The sequence below is a fragment of the Pleurodeles waltl genome, chromosome 3_1 (assembly GCF_031143425.1).
Source record: "Pleurodeles waltl isolate 20211129_DDA chromosome 3_1, aPleWal1.hap1.20221129, whole genome shotgun sequence".
NCBI lineage: Eukaryota > Metazoa > Chordata > Amphibia > Caudata > Salamandridae > Pleurodeles > Pleurodeles waltl.
In genome coordinates this window covers 522477900-522497400 of record NC_090440.1, presented here as the reverse complement: position 1 = coordinate 522497400, position 19501 = coordinate 522477900, and the positions used below count along the sequence as shown (strand labels likewise).

The window sequence follows — 19501 nt, the reverse complement described above, 5'->3', positions numbered from 1 at the left end:
CCTATAGAGGTATAGTGCGTGTTACTCAGCAGGACAGTGCCATGCCTTTAGAGGTATAGTGTTTTTTACTTCTGTCATACCTATAGAGGTACAGAGTGTGTTACTTAGAAGACCAATACCATGCAATGCCAGAGTGTGTGAGTGTGTGTTACTCAGCAGGGCACTGTTAAACCGTTCTACTGTGCGTTACTGTGCTGAGCAGTGCCATGCCTTTAGAGATGTGGCGTGTGTTGCTCATGCCATACCTACAGAGGTACTTACAGCGTTATTGAGTAGAACAAAGCCATGCCTACTGAGGTATAGAGAGTGTTATTGAGCAAATTTATAGCGGTATAGGGTGTGTTACTCAGCAGGACGATGACATACCTATAAAGGTATAGTGTGCGGGACTGAGCAGGATGAAGCCTTGCCTACAGAGGTATAGTGTGGAACTCAGGAGAACAATACCATGCCTATTGAGGTATAGTGTGCAACTCAGCAGAACAATACCATGCCTATAGAGGTATGAATGTGTTACTGTGCAGAACGATCCCATGCCTATAGAGGCATAGTTTTACTCATGCCATACCTATAGAGGTACCGAGTGTGTTACTGAGCAGGATGGTGCCATATCTACAGAGTGTGTAACTGAACAGAAGAATGCCATGTCTGTAGAGGCACAGCATGTGTTACTGAGCAGGACAAGGCCACACATATGGGAGCATATTGTGTGTCACTCAGCAAGGCAATGTCATACTTATGGAGGTATGGAGTTTGTTAGTGAGCAGAAGCAAGCAATGCCTACAGAGGCATAGCATGTGTTACTATGCAGAAGAATGCCATGCCTATAGAGGTATAGTGTGTTTTACGTCTGCCATACTCATAGAGGTATAGTGAATGTTACTGAGCAGAACGATGCCATGGCTATAGAGGTATAGTGTGTGTTACGCAGCAGGACGATGCCATACGTATAAAGATAGAGGGGGTCATTCCGACCCTGGCGGTCATAGACCGCCAGGGCCGGGGACCGCGGATGCACAGCCAACAGGCTGGCGGTGCATCCAGGCCAATTCTGACCGCGGCGGTAAAGCCGCGGTCAGAAAAGGGAAACCGGCGGTTTCCCACCGGTTTTCCCCTGGCCTGAGGAATCCTCCATGGCGGCGCTGCAGGCAGCGCCGCCATGGGGATTCCGACCCCCTTCCCGCCAGCCTGGTTCTGGCGGTTTTGACCGCCAGAACCTTGCTGGCGGGAACGGGTGTCGTGGGGCCCCTGGGGGCCCCTGCAGTGCCCATGCCAGCATCCTCGTGGAAGGGGGTTTCCCGCTGGGCGGGCGGGCGGCCTTCTGGCGGTCGCCCGCCAGCCCAGCGGGAAACTCAGAATGACCGCCGCTGTCTTTCAACCGCGGTACGGTCTTCTGGCGGTTGACCCCCAGAGTGTGTGTTACAAAGCAGGATGATGCCATGGCTATAGAGGTATAGTGTGTTTCACTCATACCATACCTATATATGTGCAAAGTGTGTTACTGAGTAGAACAATGCCGCACATATAAAGGTACAGTGGATGCTACTCAGCAGGAAGATGCCATACCTATAGAGGTATAGAGTGTGTTACTGAGCAGGAAGATACCACACCTGTAGAGTGTGTTACTGAGCAGGATGATGCCATACCTACAGAGGTATGCTGTGTGTTGCTCAGCAGTGCGAAGTCACACTATTAGAGGTACAGATTGTTACTGAACAGGACAATGTCATACCTACAGAGATATAGTGTGTGTCACTGAGCAGGAAGATGCCATACCTATGGAGGTGTCAGCAGAGCTCCGGCACTTTTTGATCAGGAATCTCTTCACCGCCACTGGCTTCCCTTGGTAACGTGCTCGATAGATAACTGTCCCGCTCCCTCCTTGGCCAAGTATGTTGTTCTCACTTTCATTGTGTTCCAGGTCTTTGATTTCCAGAAACAGCCTGCAACAAATCACACAAAACTCAGCAAGCCTCAACATTTAACTCTGAACATTTCTCTGACCACTGTACAACTGTCCCATGGCTGGACTCTGTTGCTCTGAATTATTTATGGTAACATCCTGTGAAACTTTCAATCACCACAAGAAATAGGTAAAAAATTTATTTGGAATGTCTACATAGGTTGAATTATCATAGATTCGTTCGTTTTGTCAGTTTGTACTACTGTTACTCCTATCTTCCAAGCAATAAAAGCACAGTTTCCATCTCTGGTATCCATGGATGATGGTAGCTTTGTCTGACACCTGCAACTAACAGCTGACCCTTTTCAGATCACTTATGGGCGAGAAAAGAATCGGAATGAGTGTCCAGTCATATTTATTATATGTGAAGAGGAACCACTCAAAAAATGGAGGTTACTAATTAATTGAAAGACAGTTGAGACAGGCAGACCCATCCACCCTGACACAGCAGATGTACTTTTTAGTAGGATGGCAGCTGTCCTTTGAGGAGCATCTTTCATGACTGACAGCCTAGCTCCACGTCATCATGGACACTGTTGCCAGTCCTGAAATGTAATCAAGAAATCAGTGATTACAGGTGTGTTTGTCTAATTAGTTAATTAAAAGCAAGCCAAGACCACAACCATTCTAGAATGGATTATGTTGGCATATGAAAGACCAGTAATATAAATATTGTCTGTGATTACAAGAAGGGGGGTGGTCACTCTAGTGAGTACTGTACACCCAACATCACACCAACTACTAAATACAGGTGCTTGAGCGGTTTAATGATGTAATCAATACATTACCATTAGACCGACCGCAAAAATGCCTCCGACAGGGAATCATTCCCTGAATATTAAATTCACTGTTACAAGTGCGGTCTACAATTAACGCAAAATAGTCCTGTGAAGTGCTTCTATTCCAGCTGAATCATGTCTGCAAAGGGCGTCAACCGGGCATACTACATGCAGTAACTGTACCACAAGACCTCGCCCTAAACCTCGATGTATAGAAGATGAATCTGCAACAATAAGAAATCCCTCCTGGGCAAAAGTTGGTGCCCCAAAAGAAAACGGTGCACAAAGTCCACATTTTCCCCATTATATGGAATTGTTTTGTAAGCTCCTGTTTTATGATTATCCTTAGCACCATGTCGTAACACCAAGAGACATAATTTTCCTTCCAAAACCTCAAAAAAGCCAGCAGTTTTAGGCAGCAACCAAATGATAAAATGAAAATAAAAACGAAAGATTAATAAATGTACAGATTACAAAAACGTAATCCGCTCACTGGGACTTGCTTTATATAATATATGACTCTCACATACACCAATATTTGACACAAGTTTCATAAACTGCGCAAGAAAGGCCTGCAAGTGTAAAGGGCAGGGAGTAACCGCACTGCAGACACAACAATTCTAATCATCGACTGATCAAAGTACAAAAATGACGACTCTTCAACCACATCAGAAAGGCCTGTAGAGGCAGAGCGACACCTCAAAGCTCTCCTCTACTGACATAATCGAAAAACACCCCAGCTACCTCTGCTGAACGATGCGCATGAGTACCCTGGGAACAGGTGATGTATAAAGGTAGAAGAAATGTTTCTTGTCAGGGAACGGGCTTCTGCTTTGCTGCTGCACTTAAAATTAAAATTGTAAAGCTGTATGGTTTCCAGGTTACTCTTTCCTTTAACTTCTTTAATATTAATGGATTAGTCATCTGTAAAGGTTTAAATTCACCTCTAACTATTAATGGAAAACAGAGTTACCTTCAAACTACCTGGAAACTACTCCTTCAAGAGCTGCACACATGCAGGGGCTCTGATTGCCCCCCAGAAAATCTATGATAGATGTTGATGCTTCCAGTTGATTGTGACCTAATATTCTGATCTTAGTAATGATAAATCAAAATGCTTCCAACATCAGATTTTATGTGTTCTACCTCTTTCCAGCTCAAATGACAATTTGTACTGAGCAATGCAAGGAACACTTTACGAATCAGCAAATTTTTAGGTCGCAGCCCATCAGATAGCCTACCATGAATACTCCACTCTACGCCACTCTACTCTGCGCCACTGCACCCAACTCTGCACTACTCCACACCACTGCACTCTGCACCAGCCCACTCTACACCGCTGCACTTTACGCCGCTTCATGCTACACCTCTGTACTCTAACCTGTACTACTCTACTCTCTGCCAATGCACTCTTTGCCACTCTACACCACTACAGAATCAAGTGCCAGAAGTGTCATTTTGTTTACGCCTTTATTAATGGACAACAGGCGTATCCAACAATGCTGCAAACCTACACAAACTAAGGGCTCCATTCTTGATGGGATCATCTTTAAAATTTATTTTGGGGCCATGTACACACTGGCAGGGGGAACACCAGCACACAAGGACAACAGGGGTCCTGGTCTCCATTTTGCTGGTGGAGGACCGCCTGCCACATATTGATAGGAACTCACTGCTTCACACCAACTATCGGTGCAGTGGCTGCTCTGAAGACAGAGCATTTTGCCAGGTGGGTGCCATGTTGTTTTGGCTCCACTCTGCAAAGAATTATAATTTCCAAAAACCTACAGGCAAATCGGAAGTATGTTTTTGAAAAACAAAAAACGAAGGCCCCCTCACACAGAGTTTTCTTCTTGTGCATTACGGTTCATGGTTTGATCTCTCTGCCTGTGGCGGAGTGAAACCTAGCGATGGTCGTCCTGCCCTAATAGAATGGAACAGCATTGACTATGATCCGGTGGCCCAGTGGAAGTGGAATGTATTGGTGTATGTGCAGAAACTTACAAAGTAGATTTGTAAGATTGTCACGTAGAACGTCCAACTTTAGTTCTGTAGGCAATAGACATTTGATGGCTCTTTTCAAGATGGTGCTAACTGCGGATGCAATTCACATTTGGTTGACTTGAAGTCTGGCTTTACTCTGTGCTGATAGTATGTGCAGTAGTTTGGAACGGGGGTGGGCACAAATCTTCCGAATCAAAATGCAATTCATTATGTGATTTTGATTTTACACACTTGCTTGACGGCACATCAGTTGGGTGCAGGGCCGGCTTTAGGGCAGTGCGACTGTTGTGACTACAGTGGGCGCTGACCTCAGGAGGCGTGCTGTGTGTAACAATTAATTACAATTTAAAAATATCTGCTGCAGAGTTCCTTGTGCGTCCAGCTTTCAGGCAGCAATAAAAAATATCAAGATGACTTTTGAGAGTAATGTTCCTGCTAGAGAAAGATCGAGTATTGTCTAGTGGCAATTTTGACTCATCATAAAGTATGGCAGAGGATTAATATACCTGCTGCAAAAAAAACAGATCTGTATTTTATCTGGCTAGCTGAATAGAGTAGTAAAGCCAGCCTTAACTAGTGCTTTAAAGCAAATTCAATGTAGGTGATAGAGGGGCTATGGAGAGATGAGGGGAAATTTTGCTGGGTGGTAGTGAGGGAATCAGAGGAGGTCATGGGGCACCAAAAATTATTCTTGGCCCGGGCGCCACCAGCTCTTAAGCCAGCCATGGTTGGGTGAAATGATAAAATGATTTCTTATGACAGACCAAGTTGTTCTGTAGAACTTTTCCTCCGTGATTATAGTTAGAAGGTTTAGTTGTTCTTTATTTATTGTCTATGAACATAAACAGGGCCCAAACGTTAGAGCACTTTATAGCTGGACATCAAACTTTCAAAAGGACAGTAAAATGAACATTGCTAATTAAACACTAATAATTGCATGTGTGTAATAAGACAAAAAATAAAGCTGAACATATGAAGGCATATTATTAAAAGACTGGAAATAAGATTAGTGAGTTGGAGAGGCCTGTTTTTAAAGGACATAAGAGGAAAGGTGGCTGTAACAGGTGTGTTGCAGTAAGATCAAAAGGTTTATGCTTTAGAAAGGCTAACATGGAGATGGAAAAAAGGGTAAAGTGGGGGAGGGACTAGAAGATTAGGGTAAAATAGTACAACAAGAGGAATGATAGAATAGCAAGTAAAACAGAATTGTTGAGAGCCGGAATATAGCAGTGGCAAAGGAGAAATGAGAGGAATTTAAGGCTGTAAACAATTTCGATAGGTAGCGAAGTGGTGTAGTCACTGGTAAAATAGGACCACTAGTCATAGCCAGTTTGGAGAAGCCTTTTGAAAATAACATTCTTTTTTTAACAAACCATGCAAAGGAATGGTACAGAGAGTGGCGCAGAGAGCAGTGGAGGAGAGTTGTATGACATAACCATGCATGCCATTACCACGCATGCCTTTACTACCCTGTTATTACAATGCATGTGTCTTTACCATGCATGCCTCTGCAACGAAATATTTTACGACACATATGCCTTTACCTTGCATCCCTGTACAACTAAAATGTTGTTAAGACATGCATGGTAAAGGCATATGTGTGGCAAAAAATTAGGAGGTAAGTATAATCCCTAAATTTGTGTGTGTGTATATATGTATACATATACATATTCTTACCGCCCAAAAACCCGTACCCACCGTAAAGCCTAAAAACACCCTTGCCACCCAAAACCACAAACCCACCATAAACCCTAAAAACGATCTTGCCCCCCCCAAAACCCATACCCATCCTAAACCCTAGAAACACCCTTGCCACCCAAAAACCCATAGCCACCCTAAAACGACCTTGCCACCCAGAAACCCATACCCTCCCCAAACCCTAAAATGGCTTCACATTTAGGTCCTAAGCTGATGACACACAAATCATTGTCTTGATTAGTAAGAACATCGTCTACAAACGGGAACTATTCCGGTGTTCTATGACTGTGGTTGCCGGTTTGATGCAAGCCACCTGCCTGAAGCTGAAAACAAAATCCAGATTTATACCCTGTGCACCCAGCTGGTTGCCAGATTGGTGGACCCCAGAGCTTGGCCTTACACATATTTCTGCCACATCTTCCAACAATATGGATTTTGTACTTGACTCAAATCTTTCTGTCCTGGCCAAATCACACAGATTACTGTACCCTGCTTCTTTACCTTTGTATGATTTGCCAAATCATCCCTCTATTTCTTGTCTATTATAGGACATCTTTTGTGGTGGCCACCATACTATCTTGGTTAGTCTATGGCAACTCTCTGTAACCCTGTTATGCATCTCATTGTCTCCAAGCTGTGCAGAATTCTGCAGCCCGACTAGTACAGAATATTCCTCCTTGAGCTTCTATTGTCAATCGTCTTGAATTTCTCCAATGGCTACCAATAACCAGACGCTCCATCTTAAAATGATTTGCATTCAAGCCATACACAACTTGGGTCCCATGAACCTCAGATATAGGTTCCAAATCTACCTGCAATCAGCCGTTGTGTGCTCTTATACCTTCCTGTCTTCTGTTGCTTTTTGGATCAAGCATACCCGCATTGCTGGACTCTCCTTATCCCTCCCTGTGGTCAGATATTGGAACTCACTGCATCCGGGAGTCTGTAAACTGGACAAAATCTCATCTTTCAGAAAAAGGGTTTCAATCTTGGCTGTCTCCACTTGCTTAGTCCTTCTTCATTCTTCTTGAAATCTGCTCCCTTCCTATAGCACTTAGAAGACCCGAGGGGAAACAGTTAGAAATTTGCAAAACCAAATGCATTCATTCCATGAATCTATTTGTGCATTTATTCTTTCATTGAACTCAGGGAAGAAGAGAAGACCACAGACTGACAAGTCGGACGTTATTGAGCTCTTCAGCGTCTGTTATGGGTTACTTCAGCATTTGGGAGTCTAGGCCAATTTTAAGGGAGTCTGGGAAGATATTTTGTAGAAGAGATAAATTAACTAGATTAGCCCATAAACCAAATATGAAAGAAGCTGGTAGCAAAGGTCTGTCTTTAGTGATAACTGCTAAAAAGGTGTGTGTGGAATTGTTTGAGGGCATTTACCTGTTTTATGGTTGTATCAAGTATCTTTCAGCAATTTCTTTGAAGTTCCACCATATGTTCCAAGATTTGTTGTTGGTAGTGGAATTTTAAAGTGAATCACGCAAAGCAAGTCCAATGGATTTAACATTCTCAGAATTTAGGACATTCTTCACATTTCATCTGTCGATATTTGTAGGTAAAGGATGGCTGGGATTATTAGCTGACTTTACAAATACAAAGAATAGGTGTCTAGGGTGGTTGTTTGCAAAGATGGTTAGGGATCTCTTAATAGAGGCATTTTCATTAATTATGTGTCTTACATACATTCCTTAAGCATCTCTAAGGTTGTTAAGATTAGTGAAAGGAGTGATTAATTTCTATAGCTCTACAAAGAACTGTGGAGCAGGTGCCTCAGATCTCTTTCTTCCATTTTTTCAGGGCCAAGTTTTCAAAGTGCATTCATGCACTTGTTAAGGTAAGTAGTGGTGCCATTAACACTGTGAAAGTGCAAAAGTGCATAATACTAGGAATAATCTTCAAAGCAGTGATTGCCAAGATGCGGATGCCAATATTTTTTGTGTCATAAAAATATATTATCTCCTTTTTAATTTGACTGCATGCTTAGCTTGCAGAAAGCAAAAGTAGAGACTTGAAAATGATCAGACCAGTCAATAAAGGTTTGGTCATCAATAACAAGAAGCAAGGGGCATTTAAAGTTTGTCAGAGCAGACAAACTGTTATAAATTGGTGGCCCACCTGCCTTGCCAAACTCTTAACACCCTTGCTGCATTTGGACAATGAGAACCAATGAGTTTACATAAGCAGAACCTGAACCGGCTCTTTGGCAGAGGACCATCTTCCAAATGGAAGACGCAGTGATGCCTCTCCACCCACCACACACTACATTCTAATCATTCAAACTGAAATCAGACAGTGTACCAGTGGACACCACATAAGCACAAAAACCACACTAATGCCTGGCAAATGCCACATCAGCCAGCCATTAGACATGTCAAGCCTTACACAATCTCATTACAGACAACATTCTAGACGGCCTACTCATTAATGAAACCTGGTTCTATCATGATTCGCTCCCTGCCCTCTCATAAACCCTACCAGGGGGCATACCTGTGGGACTTTCCAGGATTCAAATAGGCTTCCGGACTTTATACTATATTTGTGTAGTGAATTCCAGCCTTTCGGACTTTAATTTGAAAATGTCATTCATTTGAGATCCATGCTGGGTTTTGAGGAAGCCAGTCTGCTCTTGCTAAAAACACCAATACCTAGAATTCCCTTCTCATTGCTTTGTCTCCTCCACTGCAGGCCAAGGATAGGTGAAGGAAATCGACCCACCTGTGGCTGGCAGGTGCTAGCCCGAGGCATGTGTTAACAGACGGCTCTATTAAGCCCTAGTTTCCATCAATCTGGTGTTAGTCATTGTAGCAGTGTTCTTCCCAACTGACTGATATCTTGTTTCCAGAGTTACTAAGCTATTGTTAATCGTTGTTTCCTGAAGATTTCTGAATCCTGAGCTGTAGCTAATTCCTTGTTCTTTGAACGAGCACAGCTTGCAGTTCTGCCTTGATTTAATTTCTGAGTCCTGCGCTAGCACTATTTTAATGCACCCTTGTTCCTTGAACTTGAACTGCCTTCAGTGCTCCCTTGATTCCTGAGCCAACACTATTTAAGTGTATCCTTGAATCATCACTACTTCTGTATTTACCCTTTTATCTTTTCACAGTGCTTGCCTTCTTCCCATTTACCTAGTTCCGGTTTCTAATTTGCTACATTCATTTTCCTGTTGTCTTAGCTTCCAGTGCTCTTGTGTGGTTTGTTACTTGCTTTCTGCCAAGTGTGCCTTTGTTTTCCCTTTCTGTTAAGCACTCCTCAATGCTAGATCCTCATCAACTGTTGTTGTCTAATTTAGATTTACACCCTTGCTGTTACCGTCTGTGTGTTCCCGTTTGAACATCAGGATTCAGGGGCACAGATGGCAACTTTGGTAGTGTTTCTTGCTCACCTTGAGTATGGTCTTTGAGTTACTTTGATAACACTGCTATAGGTCTCAGGTCCACAAACCCTACCTTTGCATGTATATCCTATATGTAGGTCCTGGATTCTACCTGGCTGCAATAGGTCCACGCAGAGGATTCCCAGGATGACACCAGACTGAAGCTAAGCTGCAGAGGGGAGCTATCGCTACTGTAAATATTAGGTGGTGCCAAGAATATAAGAAAGACCAGAGCAGAGGTGATTCCCAGTCCGCCATCGTGCACCATGGCATCATCAAGGGGTGTCTACCCTCCAGACAGACACCAAACTTTGTTGATTTCTGTCATGAGTCATTGTCATGAGTCAAGAGAGAGGAAAGTCCGCTACGCAGTGAACATGCTTACTGGAGGAAGTGCTTGCCAGAAACATCTGCTTTTCGCTTCTTTTAAACCACACAAAATTTAAAGAAACTTTGTCAAGAAAGCTGCATATGTCTTAGGAAGAGATGTGTCATAGAAATACATTTTAATGATCTACTACATATGATAGCTCTATTTTAATTTGTGAATCAAGAAGGCCAGATAGACCATGGTGATCAATACTTGCTAAAGAAGGAAAACGTCTCCTGCAGGGAAGCCTTGCATTAGAAGATTGTACAGTTATTAATAAACATGAGTACACGGTAAGCAAGGACTGGCCAACTAGGGTTATGGTAAATACAACTGTGAGGCATTCAGTCCAAAGAGAAGTGTCTTCTATTGGTAGTATTTACTCCTCAGCAAAAATCTCTGGTAGATTCTAGATCCAGGTAATGATACAAAGGTATATGCCCCTCCATTGATAAAAGCTATAGCCAGGGACACTGCATGTCATAAGGGAGTGTCTGTAAGTGACATAGGTCCTCTTTGCTCATCTGTAATGCACTAACACTTATTTTCCTGCCAGGGAACTGGCATTGGTATATGCAATGAAAGGTGCGATCACTTGCCCCCTTCTTTACGCTCCTTCAATGCTTACACTCTCTAAGTGGTTTACATAAACTTATAAGAAGAATGCGATCTCGGAATCCATTGAGTTTTAAAACTACACACTTTTATTGAATTTGTAGTGTGCACTCTTGCATTTCAAGAGTAAAAGAGATCTCAGGTTCCTGAACTGATCACTAGACCCATTGCCTAATACTGTGTTATTGAATTAGTATAGCATTTGCTGCCCCTATAAATGGTGCAAAAGTGCTTGTCCACATGGGTAACAGGCTACACTATGTAGCATGTGGTTGGAAGAGTGCTGTTTTTGCTTTGAGTCTGTCAAGGAAGCATTTCCATAATGTGTGTGATGCTCAACGAGGTGCTGTTCTTATCTTAAGGAATGCAACGCTAAGGAGTGATGGATGAGGGCATCTAAGAGATGGATTCACATTTTAATAGTTTATTTCTGTTAGCAGCTTAGAGCGTCAGGTCCCTTTATTTAATTTGTAGTTTGTATTTTGTGTTCTCGATCATATTTCTAAGCTGGCTTTTGCAGGAGGTCGTCCACTCTCACTCTCATCTAACAGTGCCAACAGAGGTAACATGTGTGACTAAAGACTGATGGGGATGGGAGATATACCTGGATAGACTGCATTGCAGGGCTCCTTTTTATGATTATTATTATAAGAAGTTGGTTGAAGAAATGTGCCAAGATGAATCATTGTCATCCATTTGTAACTAAAGGATGGCAGTACTCAGAGTATGTGACTATTTGGGACATGCAGGATGGATGGACTATGTTATTGTTCTGCTATTACCAGCAATTTGTAGCAGATCACTTTGTTCTTGGCATACCTGTCAGATTCGTTTTGAGTGGTTAGGTATGTTGCTGGCAACCAGGTCTATCTCATCCATTTCCCAACAAGGTTCCATAAGACCTTTCATAGAGTTTAAGCCAGTCCAGTTGATCAAGGATCAGGTAATGAATTGGTAGTTGATATATGCTGAAATGGACTTTATATAAAATTGATATTGGGAGGAGCATCAAGACTACAGTATCTACTCTACATCTTGTGGTTAGAGGTAGACGGTAGGGTACACATAGCTTACTGTGTCTGTGAAGGGTGTGTGGGTGGCTAAGATTAGAATCCCATTGTCATTAGACATGTTGCAGGTCTTCAGGGACAGAGTGGCAGTGAGTACTTCTAACATCGATTGTAGAGGCATATCTTTTGCGTATTCCATCTGTAAATCAAGATAATTGCAAGGTTATATTAGGTGGAGGCCACCAGTGTCTATCAGGTGCATGTGACTGTCATCTTGGCATGGTGTGCTGGTTGGGACTGTATCCTAACTCTGGCTAGTGCTTATACTGGTAGAAGGGTTATCTTTCTGAGTGCTAACCCAGGTCAGTGTTCATGGAATTATCTAGGTACCAACGGTGTTTCAATCTCTGTTCTGAACTGTAAATGTAAATGTTCCTACATGCTTAGATTCTTGTTTGGCAAGGCGGGCTGTGAATTCTCCAAGGGAGAAATTTGGGCCCATGTGGAGTGGGTCTGCACCATTCAAGGCACATATTAGTGTGGCACGGGTTTAAGCTGTGCTACCTGTAATGGTTCTCTCTGATAATCCCCTGCATTTGTTACTGCATTTAGAGTAGTATTAGTAGAAAGTCGTATCTGATGATCGAATTCACAGCTACAAACACAAAGTGGTCAGCAACTACTTAAAGCATTGCTTACAGGCACTTTACCTATGCAGATTCTGTCACATCAGTTCCAAATAGATGTCGTCAGCAGGTGATAATGGTACCCTATGGTAGAAACTAGAAATCAAAACCTGATTGCGTGATGTGATAGAACAGCTAATCTAACAACCAGCACTTAGATTATGCACTATAGTCTCATATTCGCCGTCTTTTAAGAGTGTTTAATAAACAATGCTGCAGGGGCTGATAGATGTAAAATATAGAGGGGAGCCAAGTTACAAGCAAAACAAAACTAATCATTATATTGCCCAAGTGTAAAAACAAGTGCAGGCAGCAGGTGCGGTAGTCCTTTTGTGTACCTTAAAGCTTGCTGCATTCGCCACGCCATCGAGAAACAGCACATCTTACTTTGTTAAGTGTACACACTAGGACCCAGGGGACAGGTCCTACAGGACGGTAGAACAGCAAGCATGTCAGGTTTTTTGAAGCTGTGCCTCAAGCATACCTTTCAAACCTAGACATACCCAATTTTCTTCTGCCTGCACAGAAGATTAAACTTGTTTGTTGCTGACTACTCATTATGCTCAAATACCGTGACAGTGTGTCGACTACATCACTCTGATTACTGCCTTATACCCTATGATTTGCCAGATGGCAAAACAAACCTGTGATTCTTTGAACATCTGCAGGATATGTCAGACTTGTTCAACAATATCCCTTTTAACCCGTCCTACACCCAGGAACTGTTTGTTTTTTTAGAGATGGGGAGCGACCCATTAGGCAAGGGTTGCTCCCCTGGGGGGGGGGGGGGAATTGTATTTAGACCATTTCTGCCCCCTTGGGGGCAGATCGGCCGATTTTAACCACTAGGCACCGCAGATTTTTTTTTTGCGCCAATTTCACGCAAGGGGAGCGACCCCGTAGGCAAGGGCCGCTCCCGGAGGATCTTGGGGTGGGTGGGGGGGGGGGGGGAGAATTTATTTTAGCCCATTTCTGCCCCCCTTGGGGGCAGATCAGCCTATTGTTATCAGGCCGATCTTCCCCCGGGGGGGGCAGAAACCTCTAGGCGCCAGGGCAATTATTATTTTTTTGTTTGTTTTTTTAGAGATGGGGAGCGACCCATTAGGCAAGGGTCGCTCCCCTAGGGGGCAAATTGTATTTAGACCATTGCTGCCCTCCTTGGGGGCAGATTGGCCGATTTTCGGTCAATCTACCCCAAGGGGGCAGAAACCACTACGCACCGGGGATTTTTTTTTTTTGCGCCAGTGTCACGCAAGGGGAGCGACCCCCTAGGCAAGGGTCGCTTCCGGGAGGGGTTGTGGGGGGGGGGGCAAATTTATTTTAGGCCATTTCTGCCCCCCCTGGGGCCGGCTGAGCTAGAGGCCAAAAGCCACAGGTAGGCACTTTGCAAAAAACATCTCTGTTTTCTGTGAAAAAATGTGATGTGTCCACGTTGTGTTTTGGGCCATTTCCTTTCGTGGGCTCTAGGCCTACCCACACAAGTGAGGTACCATTTCTATCGGGAGACTTGGGGGAACGCTGGGTGGAATGAAATTTGTGGCCCCTCTCAGATTCCAGAACTTTCTGTCACCGAAATGAGAGGAAAAAGTGTTTTTTGGGCCAAATTTTGATGTTTGCAAAGGATTCTGGGTAACAGAACCTGGTCAGAGCCCCACAAGTCACCCCATCTTGGATTCCCCTGGGTTTCTAGTTTTCAAAAATGTGCTGGTTTGCTAGGTTTCCCCAGGTGCCGGCTGAGCTAGAGGCCAAAATCCACAGATAGGCACTTTTTTCTATCAAAAAATGTGATGTGTCCACGTTGTGTTTTGGGCCATTTCCTGTCACGGGCGCTAGGCCTACCCACACAAGTGAGGTATCATTTTTATCGGGAGACTTGGGGGAACGCTGGGTGGAAGGAAATTTGTGGCTCATCTCAGATTCCAGAACTTTCTGTCACTGAAATGTGAGGAAAACGTGTTTTTTTAGACAAATTGTGAGGTTTGCAAAGGATTCTGGGTAACAGAACCTGGTCAGAGCCCCACAAGTCACCCCATCTTGGATTCCCCTAGGTCTCTAGTTTAAAAAAATGCACAGGTTTGGTAGGTTTCCTTAGGTGCCGGCTGAGCTAGAGGCCAAAATCTACAGGTAGGCACTTTGAAAAAAACACCTCTGTTTTCTTTCAAAAAATGTGATGTGTCCACGTTGTGTTTTGGGGCATTTCCTCTCGCGGGCGCTAGGCCAACCCACACAAGTGAGGTATCATTTTTATCGGGAGACTTGGGGGAAGATAGAATAGCAAAACAAGTGTTATTGCCCCTTGTCTTTCCCCACATTTTTTCCTTCCAAATATAAGTGTGTGTGTAAAAAAGACGTCTATTTGAGAAATGCCCTGTAATTCACATGCTAGTATGGTCACCCCGGAATTCAGAGATGTGCAAATAACCACTGCTCCCCAACACCTTATCTTGTGTGCCCATTTTGGAAATACAAAGGTTTTCTTGATAGCTATTTTTCACTCTTTATATTTCAGCAAATGAATTGCTGTATACCCGGTATAGAATGAAAGCGCACTGCAGGGTGCCGCTCATTTATTGGCTCTGGGTACCTAGGGTTCTTGATGAATCTACAAGCCCTATATATCCCCGCAACCAGAGGAGTCCAGCAGACGTAATGGTATATTGCTTTCGAAAATCTGACATTGCAGGAAGAAGTTACAGAGTAAACCGTAGAGAAAAATTGCTGTTTTTTTCACCTCAATTTCAATATTTTTCTTTTTCAGTTGTTATTTTCTGTAGGAAACCCTTATAGGATCTACACAAATGACCCCTTGCTGAATTCAGAATTTTGTCTACTTTTCAGAAATGTTTAGGTTTCTGGGATCCAGCATTGGTTTCATGCCCATTTCTGTCACTGACTGGAAGGAGGCCGAAAGCACAAAAGATTTTAAAAATGGGGTATGTCCCAGTAAAATGGCAAATTTGTGTTGGAAAATTGGGTTTTCTGATTCAAGTCTGACTGTTCCTGAAAGCCAGGAAGCTGGTGATGTTAGCACCGCAAACCCTTTGTTGATGTCATTTTCAGGGGAAAAACCAGAAGCCTTCTTCTGCAGCCACTTTTTCCCATTTATTTTGAAAAAAACGAATTTTTCACTGTATTTTGGCTAATTTCTTGGCCTCCTTCAGAGGAATCCACAAAGTCACTCTAGTACCTCTAGAATCCCTAGGATGTTGGAAAAAAAGGACGCAAATTTGGCTTGGCTAGCTTATGTGGACAAAAAGTTATGAGGGCCTAAGCGCAAACTGCCCCAAATAGTCAAAAAAAGGCCTGGCACAGGAGGGGGAAAAGGCCTGGCAGCAAAGGGGTTAAAGTGAAATCCCTCGTAAATTATTAAATTATTCTAAATTTAGACGGGGAACCATCTGAAGCTAAAATGTTGGACTTCTTCAAACAGCTTGTGTAGCCACTGCTTTTGCATGCCCCTTGTTCTGTAGGTGATCTCTCGACATGAGGGTGTCATCAGTGAGAATGCTTTTCTTTTATTATTGCCTTTTTAAATGTGTTCACGGAGGACGTCTCAACTTTGTGGTGATCCTTACAAATACTTAATATAATGAGGTCATGCCAGACCATCCACCAAGTGCACTACTGTGAGTTTGGAATAATGTCTGCATGAAAGTCCAGAAAGTGACAAATCATAAACTAGTTTGGGAAATACATGAAAATTAATTATAAGTAATTTCATGAAGAAAATTTGGTAGTCCATTAATGACCACCTTCTTGGAGGTGATAACCGATATGAAAAATTGTATACGTAAATACTTTTTAGCTAATGGGGTCTGATAGAACAAAACGTACACTTTTGTGTTAGCTTTTGCTATGCCGAAGCATAAGGTGTCCCTTACCAGACACACACGAAATACAGAAAAAGTCATCTGTAATGGCCCTGCAACTCAAATTTCGTAGGACAACTCCTCTTACCAGCTGCTAGAACAGGCAGTTTCCTTGTAACGGACCTGGAAGCTGTTCTTCAAACATTACTCATTCACAGCAGTGTGTACTCTATATTCAGAACGTACATTCCTTCTTGAAGTTGGTTATCCTATTAAAGTATCTTGCAACTCTATTTTCACTGTTAAGATGAAGACACTAGCTAAATGAAGGCCAATATCAGACTCTGTAAACGTGAACTGAGCGAGCATGTTGGTAATAGAAGACAGTCTATCCACTGATAACATGTGAGTTATGTCATATGTAACTTTTGATCGTTTCTACATATGTTGCTCTGTTACCACCTCCCACAGTTGTGCAGTATATCCTAGCCTCACACAAAGCAATGGATCAGTGGAATGTAGAGGAGTTCTGCCACAGTCAGAATTCTGCCCTCTGGGTGTAAAGGCATGGATTATGCTCAAAGACATGGAAATAGATCACAAATTGTGGATGGGCTCATTACACCATAGGGAATCAACAAATGGTTGAGCCAACTAAATCATTCTTTTGCTTTACTGCCATAGCATGTTTTACCCACGCATAACCCCAATTACTGAACACAGACTACCAAGTAGAGCATTTTTGGGAAAAGGAGGACACATAGGCTTTAGCCAGGCATCATGTCAACAGAATAGGGTCAATAACTTATCTAAATTTAGTGCCATCCTGGGTGAGTATTCCAAGGAGTAGTATTGAGAGGAAGCCTGCATACTGAAAATGCATATGTTGCAAACATGCTTTCTGAGATAACAGCCTTTCCTTAGTTGATCAAGAATGAATATGCTGTGGCTGAGGGCTCCTCGTTACATTGTAATGGCACAAACGGGAGAAATAGCTTAATTGCATAATGAATGCAATGTTCACCATCCTTGGTGAAAAATGTCGTATGGGAGGATGCCCCAGGATGAAGGCAGTGGCTGACCTGCTGCACACAGGAGACAAACTGCCTCTGTTTTAATTAATGGGCAATGTAATGAAAGATTATAAATCAACAGTAGGGTGACCTCTCACCAGCTGGGTTATGGCATCATCAGGGGGATTATCTGTTCAGGTTGATGCCAATCTTTGATTATATTGTAGTATCCAACATATCTGGAGAGTGGAAGGGCCCTGGAAGTAGTCACCGTAACTTCTAGAAGGCCCTGGTTGTTGGGGACGTTTGAGGTTAATAGCTCATTACAGGACACTAGAAAATTAAAACAAAAGGCTTTGAGATGGGCGTAGGACTGTGGCGGATGGATGTTTTTAGGGAGTTCACCTACAAGGATACACCTTTTTTGACAAGGTTGCAGCACCTGTATCAGTTTGTTTTCCCAGGAGTCCAGATTAAAGACTTGAGTCCAGGACTAGCAAAAAAGAAGGAAATGCTTTGTGAAGAGGGTGGGCTCTCATTGAACCACAAAGAGTGTGGTGGCAAAGCTAAAGACCAGAGCCAGGATTTTTGTCAGTACCACTGGGAAGTATTCACACTGAAGGGACTTGTAATGCTTACCCCAGATACTCACAATTGCAATATAACCACCATTAAAGCATTACTTTCATCTTGGGATAGGATGTCTCAAGTAATGATGATTCGGTGGAGATTCCACCCTATAAGTCAAATCCCCAGGGCTGACCACTCAGCTAGTTCTGGTACAAGGACCTGCTTCGGCATGCTCCAAGACAACTCTCAAGAAATATGGCTGACAGCTGCTCCCACAAAGCGCAGGATTTGTTGAAACAAAAAAAACCTCTGTCATCATCCAAATGTGCTACAAAATTCAAAAACAAAATGCCTTGGGACCCGACTGTAAAAGTCTGAAGTTTGGCTGATTACCAATGAACTTGAAATTAGAAAAAAAAAAAAAAAAGATATAGATGGTTATCTTTTGAATCAATAAAATACAATAGCACAGATTGTATCAACGAGCTAATAATTCAGTTGAACACAAATAAAAATGCTGTGGAATTAAAAATAACATAGAGCTGCTCACCCTAAAGACCAACAGGGAATGCAGGGAACTGGGAGCCCAAATGCACATTCATCTACGTCATTCTCAGTTTTTAGCGGTTTTCTTACCCTAGTCATGAGTCTGAGTTTACCCTTAAAATTGTAACCACGGACGCAATTATACTAGCTGAAAATAATTTCCTTTTCCCTATTTAGTTTATTTCTGAAACAAGTAGCTTCCAAGCAATGCCTCAAGTATAGTCCTTTTACATTACCTAGCAGGGAAATCGGTCATAAACAGCTCTGGGACCAATTCTCGTAGTGGGACGGGTATAGTAGGATGATTTGGGCATGTCACGTAATCCCGTTCTACAGCATTAAGAACACAGTCTTCCACGTTGAAGTAATGCCCGCCTTCTGCTTTCCCATCAGCCTCTTCTTGCACAGTGCTTGGCAATGAACAGATGTGGCAGGGGATGTATTGTTCCAGCAGCAATGTACCATCACTTTCAGTTGCGGTAAGTGCTGTAAAAGCAGAGAGATACATAGGCACATAGTAGATAAGCATTCAGAATCAATACAACTCATCAAAAAAGTACCTAATCAACAAACGATAGTAATGAGTAATAGTGTAGGTGAGCTCTGTGTATAGCTAGGAATTTAACAATAATGTAGTCTACCTAGGCTTTTGGTGGTATTTTAATGATACTGTGGCACACAGAATGAATATGGTATTGATGCACGTGTAGGGATGGCCAAAATCTTATATCTGATTATCCCAGTTTGGGACCAGTGTCATCTTAAGGTTTTTTGTGGCCCGGCAAGACACTGGGGCACCTTGTTTCGAACAACTTCACATTAATTACCCATTTTCTGCTATGTCCTGGCTCCATGATGCCAAACAATACAGAAGTACACATTAAGCATCCAGAAATGTGGTCCCATTGAAATATGTCTTGCTCTGGTACCAACAGTTCTTAAGATAACACTCGGTTGGTGGTCAGAGGTAAAGGTAGGCATCGAGAAAGAGGTTGAAGTAATAAAATAGACAGAGGTGATACAGGGAACAAAATCTATTTCTATGAAGCCAGT

General features: G+C 42.9%; 1 protein-coding gene across 3 annotated transcripts in view; it reads right to left on the bottom strand.

Annotated features, from left to right (window-relative positions):
- The window catches only part of LRRK1 (leucine rich repeat kinase 1), a 654776-nt gene that overhangs the window by 91197 nt on the left and 544078 nt on the right, over window positions 1-19501 (bottom strand). For all 3 annotated transcript variants that reach the window (XM_069222803.1, XM_069222801.1, XM_069222802.1), the window contains exons 24-25: window positions 18685-18934; window positions 1777-1943 (exon numbers count right to left, since the gene is read on the bottom strand). In XM_069222803.1, the coding sequence (XP_069078904.1) occupies window positions 1777-1943; window positions 18685-18934 (417 nt within the window). The remainder of the gene's footprint in view (window positions 1-1776; window positions 1944-18684; window positions 18935-19501) is intronic.